This window comes from Anastrepha obliqua, chromosome 1 (assembly GCF_027943255.1).
Source record: "Anastrepha obliqua isolate idAnaObli1 chromosome 1, idAnaObli1_1.0, whole genome shotgun sequence".
In the NCBI taxonomy this organism is placed as follows: Eukaryota; Metazoa; Arthropoda; class Insecta; order Diptera; family Tephritidae; genus Anastrepha; species Anastrepha obliqua.
Window position 1 is genome coordinate 150,122,870 of NC_072892.1, and position 16,574 is coordinate 150,139,443.

General features: G+C 41.3%; 1 protein-coding gene across 1 annotated transcript; it reads right to left on the reverse strand.

Moving 5' to 3' along the window:
- Positions 1-5,754: 5,754 nt before the first annotated feature.
- Positions 5,755-11,508, reverse strand: LOC129236463 (uncharacterized). Its single transcript, XM_054870869.1, has 5 exons — positions 11,199-11,508; positions 10,396-11,123; positions 10,179-10,328; positions 6,215-10,118; positions 5,755-6,148 (listed from the first exon to the last, which is right to left on the reverse strand). Exons 1-5 carry the CDS (start codon positions 11,480-11,482, stop codon positions 5,854-5,856), a joined length of 5,361 nt encoding a protein of 1,786 aa, XP_054726844.1. The 5' UTR covers positions 11,483-11,508; the 3' UTR covers positions 5,755-5,853.
- Between the last annotated feature and the right edge of the window lie 5,066 nt (positions 11,509-16,574).

Genomic DNA, 16,574 nt, shown 5'->3' on the forward strand with positions numbered 1-16,574 from the left:
AGCGTTTAATTGCACTGCTAGCTGCTTCCACAAATCTTGGATTTGCTGGGGCGTCCTTGTGTTATTTTTCCCCGTCCCAACTTCTGGGTGAGCCCCCTGGTTGCCACAGATGTCTCCAAATGCCCGTGCGTAAAACGATCATGTTTTATTTTCCTAAAAAGAAACTCCAAATAATTGAATAATTTAATTTAAAATAAACGTAAATTAAAATATAAAATACACGAACGTTGTAGATTACATTTCACACTAAACAGCTGATCTATGTTTACTTTATAGTGTTCACCACGGTGTGGGGAAAAGCGCTGAGTCGCAAAGCTTTAAGTTTTATCAATATGCGGATAGAATAATAGAAAGCTTTTACCTTTCGCCAAGAGTTAGCAAGCGGCGAATAGATGAAGCAACTAGTAGATGTGAGCATATGTTGGCAACGCGAGAAGGGAGCTGCCTTAAATTGTTATGTGTTGGTAAGGCAGTGCATGTAATGAGCTTATGGCCATAGTCGCTAGCGGCGAGTCTTACTCGGCCACTTTGCTGTTTTCGCATGCAAATTTTTGGTCAAATTAATCGAGCATAGAGATAGCGAGCGGTGAAGTGGCGAATAGAAGAGGCCTAATATATTGTTAATGTGTCAAGCGCACAGTAAAGGACTGTTAGCATTTAGCATGAACGGTGTACTATATGAGATGAAGACAACTTAGGCTGCGAAACCGTTACTATTTAAACCAAATTGTTAAACATTGTTGCGTACGTTTGAGCCAATTTTCTTCTTCCTTGTCACATTTAGATTGGACACAAACCACCGTGCATTTCAGCGTAAATTTTTCGTATTTTCCACCATAATTTTCGTGTTATAGCAGCCCGGGTTGGTCATAGTGCTCTAAATAGTGATGAAAATATTTAGGTTTTAAACCCTTCTAAATCCAAAAGGTACGTATATTCGGTACACTTGAGTCGGTTTTATATTAATAATTTGTATTACGCACATTGAAGGAGTTCTATGAATGTCGTTTATCGATCACTTAACCCTGCATTCCCACCGTGATTTTTTGTACGTTGTTACCAATGTTAGTCGATTCGACTAACATGCTCAAAATATCGATGCTGCAGAACTACCTATGCTCATAATTTTTAAAAGTTACTGAAAAATTAAAATATTATTCCTTTCTTTATTCAAAAGTAAAACAACATTTTCAATTGTTTCTGTTTTTCATTTATTTTTATTATTATCACATTTTGTTACTCTTCAGCCTTAGATATCTTACTTAGTGTTACAAAAAAAAAAAATTAAAAATTAAAAAACCTTAAAATTAAAAAACATTTCACTGCCGATATAAAGTTAAAGAATTATTTTATATTATTTAAACATAAAAAGAGTTCAAAATAAAAGTTTTGTACATAAGGCACAAGTCTCAACTTTTAGCTTGAAAGCTTAACATTTATTTATTGCTCAACACATGATGTTGAGAAAAAATTAAAAATAAATTAAAAAGAACATAAAAAATAACAAGGCTTCCTGCCGTTATAAAGTTTAAGTAATTTAATTAAATATAAAGTTGATAAAAAATGTGAAATGTGAATCAGTGCTTCAAGTTCTGTTTTGTTCACCGGCTTTTCAGTTGGAAAATCTCCATTCCTTTTTTCAATTTCGATGTTGGTGTAATGAACTGTAATACTTAAAATTTCATCAGTGATAAATAATTTAAACACTTCAGCGCAATCCGTAACATTGTTTGCTGCTCCTGTTGGACCTCTAGCATGATGCACTATGTTAGTTGCAGACCGACGCCGTTTTCCTTTAGTTGTCGCCCATTTATATTTATTTTTACCACGCAAAAATCTTTTGGAAAATGGTATTATATTATCCTGCGGCGCCTGAGGTGGTGGTTCTTCATTCGAGTCCTCCGAATTGTCCGAAGAATCATCCTCCGAAGAATTCATACCCTTTTCTAGTAAATTCGTTTCGAATTCGCTTTCGGAAATACTGAAATCCTCTTCATCCTCATCCGACATAGCCAACATTTTTTCAATTTCTTCCTCACAAATTTTAGTCGGCCTCATTTTCAATGCTAAAAAAGTTGCACTAAGCCCAATGTTAGTCGTTTCGACTACGCAATTTCTACAAATACATACATACCACTTAAGCGAGCCAAACAAGAAGTCCGTACTGATCAGGAGCAGCTTTGCAACTGAATAAACTCTCTCAACGTTAAAAATGAAATTGATACAATGAGAGAAAAAGAAATTACAAATGTAAAAAGCAGTGATGTTAGTCGAAATGACTAACAGTGGGCATGCAGGGTTAATAACGATTCAACATCATTTAGTGGGCCATTGAACATTCTATTGTTAAAATTAATAAAATGGGAAGTGGTAAAGGGTCTTTAAACCCACTAACTTAGACTGTTGCCGATCCATTGTGGTAAGAAAACGGGGCTAACTTGCGTAGAAATATTGCATTTTTATTTTCGGTGTTTTTTTTTTTTTTGTTTGAGAAAGTTGAAGATCTAGCAAAGCTTTTTTTATCATAGACCTACTGATAATCCCAAAACCTTAACGATATTCTAAATCTTATTTTTCATTTTCATTTCAATCAAAGAGTAGTTAACTTCCCTCTGCTCTGAGGGCCACCGTGACTCAGAATGAATATCAACTGGAATGTTCTCGGCGTTATACAGACAGCCATAAAAGATTCCATATACATTTTTCGGAAGTGTGGCTGATTGCATGTAATCATGGATTGTTCCTGTAATCTGGGCTTGACTGTTGTCGTTGAGTTAGTAACGGGCGACATTAATAATGACTTAGTTTTCAGAAAGTACTGCTTATATTTTACCGTTCTACTCGAAATAACTACATTTCGGAGTCTTTGCTCTCAAGCAATAAACAAGAGCTCAACCAAAATCTCGAAATGACTCGCTTTATTCCTTAGAATATACTCGTCTTCTTCTTGATTGGTGCGATAACCGCTTACGCAAATTGGACCGCGTTTAACAAAGCGCACCAGCCGTTTCTTTCTCGTGCTAACCGGTGCCGATTGGACACACCAAGTGAAGCCAAGTCCTTCTTCACCTGATCTTTCCAACGCAGAGGAGGCCTTCCTCTTCCTCTACTACCACCAGCTGGTACCGCATCGAATACTTTCCGAGCTGGAGGGTTTGTATCCATTCGGACAACATGACCCAGTTAACGTAGCCGCTGGATCTTTATTCGCTGCACTATGTCTATGTCTTGCTCAGAATCTTTCTTTCAAACACTACAAGGGACGCCTCACCGGATGTTATCATCGTTCAAGCTTCTGCGCCATGCGATAGGACAGGCATCATGCCTTATAAAGTGTTAGTTTTGTTCGTCGAGAGAGGACTTTACTACTCAATTGCCTACTTAGTCTAAAGTAGCACTTGTTGGAAAGAGAGATTCTCCGTTGGATTGCAAGGCTTACATTGTTATCGATGTTACGGCTGGTTTCTAAATAAACGAAGTCTTTACAACCTCGAAATCATAACTGTCAACAATGACGTGGGTGCCGATGCGCGAGTGTGCCGACTGTTTGTTTGATGACAGGAGGTACTTCGTTTTGTCCTCGTTCACCACCAGTCCTATTCGCTTTGCCTATTTATCCAGTTTGGAAAAGGCAGAACTAACCGCGCAGTTGTTCAGGCCGGTGATGTCTGATGGATAGCCGTTTAGCCTTCGACTGTTAAGAATTGTAGTATGACCAAACATCCTAGTATTCCAACAACCACCCTCTTTTATTCTGGTGGCGGTATTTGCTGCTGTTAATCGTAGTTGAAAATATATTGGTAACAGGTTTAGTATGACATTCAGTGCCTCTGCTGGACACGATTTCATAGCACCAGTTATTCCTGCGGAGGGTACTCGTTGTACGCTAGTTAACTGTCTAACCTTGTCTACTGTTTGTTTAACCTAACCTTGTCTACTGTTTGTTTAATACATAATGCATACTAGTACTCCGCATGTCAAAATCGGTCTTACTATGGCAGTGTACATCCAGAGTGTGAGTTTAGACTTAAAACCCCAGCTTCTGCTAAGAAATCGTTTGGTCGTATAATAAGCTACATAAGCTTTTCCTACTCGCTTTTTACATTGTGCTTCAAGTTCTGAAAGCCCTGTCTGGAAACGGAATTTCAACCCATTGATTGACGATGGTACTAACTGTGGTAGATACCATCCTCTTATTTTTAAACAACAATAACTGGGTTTTGGTTGGGTTAACTTTAAGACCACTGTTGGTAGCTCATTTACTTAGTTCTCCCAAAGCTCCTTCTAGTGTGTCACTAATAGTAGAAGTAAATACTCGTAGACCGTACGCGACCACTTTCAAAAACAAATTTTAAAAATCGAAAATCATTTTATTGTTTTTCAAAATATTCTCCATGAAGATATATACACTTTTGCATGCGTTTGAACCAATTGTCGAAGTACTTTTGCCACTCTGAATGAGGTACCTGCAAAACATGCATTCTGAATGCCGCAACCGCTTCTTCAGGTGTCGAAAAACGTTGACCTCTCAGTTTGTTTTTTACGTACGTGCATAAAAACAAGTCATTCGGTGCCAATTCAGGACTATACGGCGGATGACCCATTAATTCGATGTTTTGGGTGCTCAAAAGTGCAGTTGTTTGAGCCGATGTGTGAGAGCTCGCATTGTCCTGGTGAAAAGTGATCCGTCTTTGGCGATTGGTTTTCCTAATTTCTTGGAAGTCAACTGGCAAACAAATGGTTGTGTACCACTCAGAATTTACTCTTCTGCGTTGTTCTAGTGGTACGGTTGCGACATGTCCAGTTTTTCCGAAAAAACAGGCGACCATTTGCTTGGAAGTGCTTCGTGCGCGAACAACTTTTGTTGGATTTGGCTCATCTTGAAACACCCTGCAGCAGTCGACTGCTGTTTACTTTCGGGCTCATAGTCGTAAATCCATGATTCATCACCTGTCACGATGTCATAGACGTGTTTCGAAGCCCCGCGATCGTATTTTTTGAGCATTTCCTTCGATCAATCGACACGAGCCTTTTTTTGAGCGATTGACAAATTGTGTGGGATCCAACGCGAACAAATTTTTTTGACAGTCAAATGTTTATGCAATATTGAATGTATGCTGGTCCCACTAATGCCTAAGATTGTCTCAATCTCACGATAGGTCACATGACGATCTTGCAATATCAGTTCGCGCACAGCATCAATGGTTTTCGGAACAACAACTGATTTTGGACGACCTTCACGAAATTCCTCTTGAAGTGAACTACGACCACGATTGAATTCACCATACCATCGATAAACACTGGTCCTTGATGGAGCTTCATCGCCAAAAAATGAATTAAATTCATCCATGCAATGTTGCTGAGTTAATCCACGTCGAAAGTTGTAAAAAATAATCGCAGGAAAATGTTCACGATTTAATTCCATTTTAGGACCGAGATGAATCTTTTAAGTTACTGTAAACAACACAAATAGCACTGGTATTTCAAAACGTTCTGAGTACGTAAAAGTCAAAAAATGTCAAACTTTGCGATACAGCTGTCAGTTGCCAGATTGCGACACCAGGATTGCCAAATCCCGACATATACAAGGCACCCCTCGTAAAAAACTTAGCAACTTGTAAATCCTTATTTGAATTTTTGAGATAAAAACTTACATTCCATTTTTTTAGTTTAAATAAATTTTTAATAAAATAAATATTATATTAACTCATTAAAGCAATAAATAAATAAATAAATACATAACTCTAATCGTATACATAATTCACCGACATCAGCGTCGATTCAACACACACTAACCATACAAAAGGTCTCGACCTTCGGCCCCCTATACACGTCCAGAACATTCATTTCAGCTTAGGTGGCGAGCGCGTTCGTTGGTGATACCTGCGTCGTAAAAGCCTGCGGCTTCGACCTCACATTGGCCTCTTCTTCAAACATAGCGCCGACGGACTTCGGTGGTTCAGTTGCGAGAAATTGCGCTCTGTTTATATCTTTTCGGTTTTTAATTTTTTTCAACCAAATGCTAGCCAAACCCTTTATAGGCATTGGTATTTCATCTGCAGGTGCTGAAGAATCCACATTCATTACCGGCAATTCAGGCAGCAGCGGATAATTTTTGGGTGAATCGTAAATTACCCAATTGTCTGGTCTAGAAAATAAATGCACAGCGTAAGTTGATACCTTTTGATTGTAGCTTCGAACTTTCTTTACGAACCGTTCTAATTTGGTTAAAATTTTGATAGGCGCAAAAGCAATTGGTTCGGAAAGGATGGCCTTAACCTTTGCATGTTCCATTCCAGACTTCTTCGTGTCCTGTTTTTCGTCCCTCAACGTTTTGATGGCAATCGCTTTGGAAGCAATCAAAGTCTCGTTCGTATCGTCTTCATGGCTTTCGGCTAATATGTCATTATTGAGATGTTTACCCTCAATATCGGGAAAGTTCGTCACAAGTTCTGTCGTCGCATTCACCAATTCTATGGTTGTTGTTATTATGTCGTTATTTTGTTTGGGTGGTTCAAGTGAATTGTTATTTTTCAGCGTGTCTGTGGTGGTACTAAGTACTGGTAGTACGTAATTGTCGTCCAAAGGTTTTGTAGTGCAGTTCTTGTTGGCAGTCAAGTTTTTCAGTTCGTTCTCCTTCGACTTAATCAGTGCATTGATCATATGTTCAGGTCTCATATAACCGTCGCGGTCAAATTTTTCACTCACACCCAAAATATCGTCCGTGTAATCGTAATCAGCGTCGTCATCGTCGTCAGCGTCATCGTCCTCGTCAGTCTGCGTATCGTACGCAATGTTCGCTTCGTGTGTCACATTCTTGGTCATCAGTCGTTCGAGTGTGCGTGATATGGGAAGCTCGTCATAGTCGCTTATAGTCAGAATATGTTCTTGATCTGTCTTCTTCTGCAATGGTGCGGCCTGTATTTGACTGTAGTAGCCATAATTTGTCAGTTGAGGTCTCTTATTTTCACTTGAAAATGGACTATTCGCATTGTCCTTCTGCGAATTGGTAAAGTATGTGTGACCACCAGTGGAAGCTGCCGAATGCGGCAAGTTACCAAAACTAGGATTTGGTAGTTGATTATAGGTGGGATTTCGTGAGGGCAGTAAACCATAACTGCCAGCATTAATTTGATTTGGTGGTAATGGATGTTGCGGCTGTCCAACGTCACTGGGCTTAGGTCGTATGTTGAAACTAAATGTGCTATCGGCGCCATTTGCTTGTGCTACTCCGGTGATAGTGCCGAAACTGCCAGCACTAATCGCACTACTGGTTGCCTGTACAACACCGCTACTCACCACACCGCCTACCTGACTCAGACTAGCTGCAGCAGGCACTGCTGGAAACGCTGGTAGACCGGTCTGCTGTGAGGCCGGGCGTGGTACGTAATGCGAAATGGCAGACGTATCTGTATTCGGTGGTGCATAAATCTGATGATTGTTCTCATGCACGCTCGATACGCTCGCTCCATAAAGCGGACGCTCCTTTTGACTTGTCGTGCTATGTGGACTCGGTTGCTTGTTGATGTTTCCAAAACCGCTAGAGGCGAATGATATGATATTTTGTAACAGTCCGGGTGAGCGTGTGGTACTAGTATAACGGTCTTCATGTTCGTTAATGTAAATTACAGTCGGCGGTTTGGTACGACGCGTCTGTACCACATTTGACGAGGCGGCTGGTGTGTTTGGGTAAAACGCGTATGACGGCACAGTGCTAGAGTAATAGGTGCCCACATAACTGGGTGAGTATTTGTTATAGCCGAATGGTTTGTAAGAAGTAGCATAGTTCGTGTAAGAATTGGTAGAGGCGCCGATAGGCAGTGCTGAGGTTGATTGTTTGTTCGTTTGTCGTATGTTTATTTCGATTTCGTATTGGTCTGTGTTGGGTCCATTGACTACCACTTTTTGCGGTCGCGTATAAAATGTCGGTTGTGTTTGGTATTGTCTGAGTTCAACTTGTCGAGAAGTCGGGCGAGTGTTAGTTAAACTGAAAAGTGGTATTTCTGTAGTGGATTTCTTAAAGTTCGCAGTTTTATTTGCCCTTGTATGAAATCTACTCTTGGTCTCATTATTCCAGTTCGGTACTTTGACAACAATTAACTTGCGATTGTCGTCTAGTCTACGTCGTTGTAAACGTTTTTGTTCTTCGTTCGGTCGCATTTCTACTGTGCCTGTTGTAGGCTCGTGGGTGTCAAATTCCATACTGTCTGTAGTATTTTTGGTACCGACGTCGATTGCCTCAAAGTGCGTGGTCTTGTTCAGTTTTGTGCTTGGCAGAAGTGTCTCGATATCTACGAATTCTTCGTTTTTTCGCATACTTTCTTCATTGTCTCTGTTAATCTGTACTCGTGGTAGGGAAGTTTCCAACTGATTCGTATGGTCAATAGTTTTTGTAAGTTCGGCGTTGCTTGATAATTCGTTGCTTATGACTTTGGAAAGTAAAGTAGTCTCTGAAGTACTTCTGTTGCCTTCATTAGTTCCCCGTTCGTCGTCTAGGTGTGTTGCGTCAGCGTTTATTGGCAGTTCGTTGTCCTCTTTTTCAGAAGACAAAGTACTTTTTGCTGTATTTTCGTCGTTCCCGTTAGTTTGTAGCTCTTCGTCTCTGTGTGTTGCGTGTGCGTTGGTTGTAAGGTCTTTCTTTGCGTCCTTGAAGTTGGAAATATTTTCTACGTCAACGCTACTGTCACCGTCCAAGTGTGCTGCGTCTTTTTCAGTTTTCACGAGTCCACTTGTCTCCTCAATAGTAACTAAGAAGACTCTGTCGCTTTTGTCAATTTCAATTTTGGATTGTCGTTCCGTGACGATATCTGTATTGTCCTCTGTGGTAGAACTATTTTCCTGTTTAGCTTCTATTAGTTCGTTCGTAGCTTCGCTTTTGCCAAAAGCAGTCAATGTCGTTGGTATATTAGTAGTATTGTTATCAGCTTTATTTTCTCTCACCTTTCCGTTAAATTGTGGGAGTTTTAGCAAGTCTTTTTGCTCCTCAGTCGGCGGTAATGCGTTAAGTAAAAGTCCAGCTTTTTTGTTAGTATCGTCTGTGCGTGCTTCTACTTTGTCCACAGTTAGGCTTTCGGTTGTACCCTCAATGTTTGTCTGTGAGTTATCTTTGATCTTAATAGTAGTTGTTTTTGTAGCGGTATTAGGTTCAGTCTCATCTGGTGTTGCGCTTCGTAGCTCTATTGGTATATTGTTCACCACAGCTGTCGTGCGTCGTGTACCTTGTGGTCGTTGTACAGTCACACCTCGTATATTAAGCGTAAGCTTTGGTGGGTTTCGATCAAGCTTGTTATTGATACCCTTGATGGGTTTGGCCGTCACAGTTGGTCGTTTCACCGGTGTAACTTTCTGTCGAATGTCTAATTTGTCATTTATGCGAATAATTTCGCCTGGCACTTGTATGCCTGACACGAAGCCATTGTTCCCTGTAGCCGAATTCTTGTGATCCGTTGGTCGTACACGATTTGGAAAACCTGCCTTATTCTCTTTTATCACCGTCACAGAATCAGTCGGCACAGTCTCGGTAATTTTGTCAGTCGTTATGATCTCAAACACACGTTCCGGTTCATCGGTTGGCGTTGTTGGCACAGTCGCAAAAGGATTTTGTTCGATCCACGGACTCAAGTCGAGTGGAGCCAGCGCTCCTGTACCGCATGCTTGACGCTCGTTGCCCTTGATGTCGGTGGGTAAGAATACATGCGGTTGCATTGTGCCACCACCAACTGCACGACATAAGACCTGCGCCAATGAGACGCGCTTTATTGAGTGCAATTGCGCGGGCGTTAACGAGTTCTCGAAACCGCCATTCTCATACCAGAAGCGATCGCCCTTGCGCGAATTACTGAACTGTTGCGCGATTATGCAGGCGAATGTGGGACCGACGAGTCCACCTACAACTGGTCGTTCGGCAATGCCGCCGACAAAGAGGTCGATGTCATGCACGCTACGATAGGCGTGGCTAATGCGCTGTGCCGACTGTGGACCAACCACATTGGCGAAGTCTTCCCAGCTATTTATGGGTGTAAGGCCACAAGGCACACGCCAGGAGGTGTAGGGTGGCACTCCATGGTCGCGACCGCGCTGAATATTAATGGCTGCTAAATCTAAACCGAACGGAAAGCCTGAAAATCGGGAAATATATATGAGAATTCCTTTGAAACTGTAAAGTGCGCTGAAAGTACCTGGTGTCTGGAACAGATGATTGGTCAGCTCAGGTGTTATGAACTCGTCGCGTTTGAGTGCACGCTGATTCACTAGGCCACGTATGAGGCGATGAAGCGAGCCTGGCGAACCGATGTCGCCACGCTGAAATTCCTCGTGTAAGCTGACATCTAAAATTAATGCACGATTTTGTTTCTTAACAATTCCATGACAGTTTACGTTTCGCTTTCTACTTACTATTTTGCATGAAATTATGAAACCGATCACAGCGTTTATAGGAATTTTGCACCAATGAATGACCAAAGCGAAATGCGGCCGCTGCAAATGAGTTCGCTACCGTGGGGTTTGTTTTTGGATCGTAACCTTGGTAATAACCAGTGCTCACCAACTCCAAATCAAATAGTCTACACACTTCGCGGCCCAGCACAATCGGCAAGAATTCCCTGTAGGTGATGTGCTGGAATAAAGCGCCTATTATGCGACGTGTCTCCTGATAGATTTTCTCGTCACTCCAGTGTAAGTTCAATTCACTCAACTCCATAGCTATGCGATTATGCTCTCCCACCCAGACATGATGCAGTGCCAACAAACCGGGCTGCTCACCGCTACGTCCATCGCCTGCGCGTATGCATTGTGTGGCTATAGCGCCATGTTGGCAAACATCCTCCGCAGGATTACCGCGTCCGAACACCAATAATCCATTGCGGAAGACGCGCGCATTATCCGATGACTTAGCGCTATTAGAATAAATGGGCGAAGCATCAATGTATGAGGTGGCCTGATTGGTTTGCTCGCGCCACGAAAGTATGCAATCCCTGCGCTGAGCAGGCGCGGAACGTAAGAATTCTAAGCAGCGCACCTTGAGCGGCGCCAGCCATGGATCATCCAGCGGCACTTTAATGGGAAAGCACGACGGATGAAAGTCGGTGCTGCCACAACAGCTGGGCACAGAGCCATTGATCGATCTGTGACAAATGAAAAATAACAATAAATTTTTACGGTACAGCCCAAAAAATTAAGTATCAGCACTTAAAACTTACCTCGGTTGCGCTGTTGAAGTCATATCGTGGTCGAGCAACTGTCCCCATTGTGCGGTCATTAGCGTCACTGCAGCTTCGCCATCGCGCGCACCATGCACCAATAGACTGACGAAACGTGATGAGGCTAGTGTTCCACCCTCTATCGACAGGCGTATCGAGTCGACGCCATCGCCATATTCCGGTGGCATAAAACGATTGAACGGCATTTGCGCGGCTCCCCAACGTGGGCGGCGTCGACTGTTGCAGGTGCCATCGTGGGTGCGATAGCGCACCGATGCGGGCATGCAAGTGGGCGGAGCACGCGGCGGACAAAGTCCTTCGAGCGCAGTGTGACGCAATGAAATCTTGGATGTGTGCGCTTGTCGTGCCAAATCATTGAAGTATTTGTAGCTGCAACAGTGAAACGAAATTTAAATGCGAATCTGGCCAATATCCATGGGAGGATCTACTTCGTTTAATTTTTGAATATAAAAGATTAAAAGGTTTTTCTCTTTGTTTGTTGCTATTTGCGCGCGCGCTTCTCTGCGATTTCGACTCATCATTTTGACTCATCGCTATGAATGTTTCAGTTGAAATGAATGAAAAATCTGAGTTTTGTCTGTATTTAAGCACCCAGCTTGCATTTGGTGTGCGCCATGGTAGGCAGCAATCATTCCGTTAGCAACAACAATAGCAACTGCGTTAGAGCCGAGAAAGCTTTAAGCAGCGGCGGCGGCGACGGCGGTGTGGCTGTGTGGCGTCAATTCGGGCTGCAAACAAGTTCGAAATGCTCACCACCTGCCCTCGCCGACTCACCTCAAATGCCACTAATGGTCGCGTACAAGTTCCGTTGCATGCCAACGGGACGACAATTGCCTACACAAAAATGTTTACAGCAACGACTGGCGCGCAGCTGCAGAGTCAAGCGTAGCGCCATTAAAACTCCCATGCGCACAGTTGAAGTCAAAATTCGTCGTCGCTTCTTGCTTGCTAATGTATTTATAAGTGTCTATTTATTTATGCGCTTTTTAATGATTTTTTTGGAAAAAGAAGTGGAGAAAGTGGAAAAGGCTTTTCATTTGCAATGCTACACAAAATACACCTAATAAAAACGAAAAAAAAAAATGAGAAATTTTCCATCGAGTTCATCGTAGTGTCGCAGCGAACATAGGCAACCGTAGTAATGCAAATTGCAACGTCACGACGTCGACCGGTTTAGTCACCAAAAAGAAAAAACCGCGGAAAATATACACACATACGTAGTACATATACCTATGTATGGATATGTAAAATGATTTGAGATATAGTACGGGAATATTTTTTTTTTTTTTTGATTTGTGATATATGCACTTATGGATCAAGCAATCGAATAAACGCTTTTACTTGCACAAGCACGCATACACACGGCGTACGTCTACAATTGCGTTTGCTCTGCGGCAACGCTTTTGACGTTTATATTTCAATATCATTTGACAAGCTCACCCTAAACGCTGGAGTTCAATAAACCTCAAGGTATTTTTATTCTGCATGGAAAGTATGTCAATACGGCTTTTATTGGCAAATAAATCCCACATGGACGTCTTGGCTGATTCCTCGTATCATCATAAATTCTTAGAGTTCCAGTGTGGAACATTGGGACACAATGAATTTCTTCAATTCTCTTAACTTCATCGCAGCTAAGCTGCATTGTGCGGGTTTCTGCCTTCAGCAGTCGTCTTCCACTTCTGCGGCTTCCTTGGGGGGTTCCAGTCAATGGCGGCCCTTATTAAGTCCCCATTTCCTCTGCGTAGAACAAGGCTAATCCAGCTCCATTTTTCCTTTCGGATCTCTAATAGTATTGACTCATAAGTCAGCATTCGAGATAATATTTGGTCAGAATATTTAGAGAATTTTCCGAAGGCATCTGCTTACAATAACTTGTAATGAGCGTGTGTCAGCTGACGTCGCAGAATTATTGTAAATCCATTCATGAAGTGTGAAGACTTTTTTGGATAAGATTTAAAAATTTCCAATTTCACGTTATCGACTTTTTCCTTGGACATTTTTGAAAAGAAACAGACAAGTTCTTGCATTCAATTTAGATGAGCTTCGACGCGAAACTAATGACATTGAGGCCATCGTCACCCATGGGAACAAGGCGATAGTTTTTAGAGTATTGTTTTCTATACAAGGTGAAGTCCAAAATAAACACGAATGAACTGAAATAGAAGGAGCTTTGATCTGTTCTTAAGCTCGAGTTGATTTATTTAAAATAGTCCTCTCTGGCCTCGATACACTATTTTACGCGATCTAAAAGCTTTTCGAAAGAGTGTTTCAGGTCAGTGACCAGAATGCTTTTGAGGATGTCGGTGCAAGCCTCTATGGACGCAAAACGTTTTCCTTTCATGGCCAAATGCAATGTTCCGAATAGTTAAAAGTCACAAGGAGGCATATCAGGCAAATACGGTGAGAGATTGATGGTTAAAATGCGATTTTGAATCAAAAAATCAGTCACAAGAGAAGATCGATGAGATGGTGCATTATCATGGAATAAGCGCCAGCTTCCTCCTTCGCGGCATTCAGAGCGAATCCGACGAATGCGCTGCAACTAACGCTTCAAAACGCCAAGATAGAAAATTACATTGTCGGTGTGGCCCCTTGGCATGAACTCCTTGTGGACAATTTCCTTGGAATCGTAAAAGCAAGTGAGCACCCACTTGATTGTTGACTTCTCCAAAGGCGATTTTTTGGGTAGTGGCTCGTCTGGGCCTTCCATTCGGCACTTTGACGCTTAGTTTCAGGTTAATGTTGGAAACACCACGTTTCCTCATCACCAGTTAAAATGTTATAAAGGAAGTTCTGTCTTTTCTTGCCTCTTGAGGTCTGATGAGGTCTTTCGAATGTTGAATTCTGCGCAATTTTGGTCCTCAGTTAACTTGTGCGGAATGAAAAGTACACAGACCTTTCGTAAGCCCAAATGTTCAGTTGAAATGCAATGAATCTATACTTTGGAGATACTCAACTCCGATTCCACGAACTTCAACGATTCGGTTCATTTTTGATAAATTTACGAACAGTTTCGATGGAGCTTTCGGTGATTAATAATTTTGGGCGGCTCATATATTCATACAACGTGTAAACCACTCATGAACTCTCGCGCGAGATACACAATCATCGACATAAAATTTTTTTATCAATTCAAAAGTTTCGGTAAACCTTTTACCGATTTTAAAATAAAACTTTATATTAGTAGATGACCCTCCTACCCGGTCATCAGCATCCCCCTGACAGCTTTTAAAGGGAAACTGCACAAAATATTTCTCAGGAAAGCGCAGAAAGGATGGAGCTCCATTTCTTCATGTGGTATTTCGAAAACCCTTTGGCCCCTGTACAATATACAGAGGACTCAGCCATTCAATTTCCAAACTCGTAGCCGGTAAACTGGATGATCGGCACACCAGCGGGTAAGCTAAAGCTACCATTTAACCCCCATTGCAGAAGCTGTGGGGACCTTTCAGAGAAGGAGACTGTTGAGCACTTTTTCTGTGAATGCCCGAGATTGGCAGCTAAACGATTAAGATCACTGGATGCCCCTTTCTTCGACAGTCTTGGGCTGGCTGTAGATATCTGTCTGTTGGAGGTCTCATAGTGGTATCAAAAAGGCGCTTTAGCGCTACTTGAGAAGTGCCAGACTGGTACTTCAACCATTTCACCTATTTACCTAACCCTAGGGTCATGACAAGAAAAATTGTAGAAACATCAGTTAACAGTTTTCCGAATTTGTCAGCAAAGATACGGTGCGAAGAACTGTGACAAGGCTGGAATTTATAGTTGCGTTGCACGTCCGTTGGTATCCCTAACAAACCAGCAGAAGCTTCTCGCCTTCGCCAGAGAATATGTAAATAAGCCCAAGTAAGTAGCTCTGCATTTTTGTCATTAAAAGAATACAATTTTTGTGGAGAAAACTGGGAAGCGCTCTTGACGTTCAAAATTTTAATGCGGCTATGAAACATGCTGGAGGCGAAGTAAAGGTTTGTGGTTGCAAGAGTGGGTAACTTAGAGTTTACACCGGTAAATATGGATCACAAAGTGTATTTGGGCATTTTGAAATATGAATAATTTGAACCCAAGTGTGGATAAATTAGCATTGGCATCCGATTATTTGTTTCAACCAGACAATGACCTCAAGCACAACGCCTCCTCCAAAAAGCTCGTAGTTTGATAAACAATTTCGATAACGAAAACCTTACAGAAATAATATAAAACTGAACTTAATTGTTGTATTTTAACAATTTCTGTAACTTTCCGTACGTTTCACAAAAACTTTGATAAGCTACATCTTAAAAACTATACGTTTCCCACAAAAAAGGTACTTTTCCATTCTCAGAAAACCTCTGTAGGTAAATCCACGTACTATTTTGAGATATTGGCTGTGTCATATCATCCTAAGGATAGGATGCCTTTGTCATATGATCATTGAAAGCGCTTCGCTTCTGAAATGGAACACGACTTATATGGCACACAAAAGAAGAACACGGATCATGCTGCCAACTTTGCCAACAAACAATGAAAGAGTGGGAGAATTATTTTAGCCAAAACTCAGACGCTTCTATTGGTTACTACATCGAAATTCTCAGGTTTCTCTCGAAAGTAAGCTCTCACTTTACTCAACTATCTTGAAACCGATATGGACATATGGCATCCTACTTTGGGGCACTGCAGCTGACTCAAACATCGAATTCCAGTTGAAAACCCTCAGAATGATCTCAAACACCCCTTATTGTATCACAAATACACAAATTCGTCATGATCTCAAAGTATCCACAATAATTGAAGAGATAAAAAAATATGCCACATCACACAACACACGTCTCCAACCGCACTCAAGCCCCCTTGTCACAGAAATAAATGCAAGCCCCATAATCTTCCCCAGATTCAAGAGAAACTTTAATGTGTAGTAAATTAGTCTTTACTATTATTTATCATAAAATTAGTAAGTCGTTGCATCACTGCTGGCATTCCACAAATGAGTCTCAAGTTAATTAAATAGCTTTAAATACAAATACAACTTTAGCCAACAAGAAAATGAATTCTCAAAATTTGAGTTGGTGTTTTGAAGTGCCCTGGCGTTGTGTGAAGTCTTATCCCGCCATTTAAATAAAAGATAAAAAAGAAAAAATGTGAACATTCCCGAACAGTTATTGTTTAATGTAACTTCTGCAGACGAGAACATCTTTTAGTCGCTTTGGAAGTGAGGGCAGAGTTTTTGTAAAGTGTGTTTTTTAACAGCTTGAGAGCTTAAAATGATAATACAAAACAGAAATATTGTTGAAATGAATTTTTTTTTATTATAATCTGTTAGTTAATTTCATGGCATTTATTTATTTGTTAAATATGATATCCGATATAAGTCCGCTG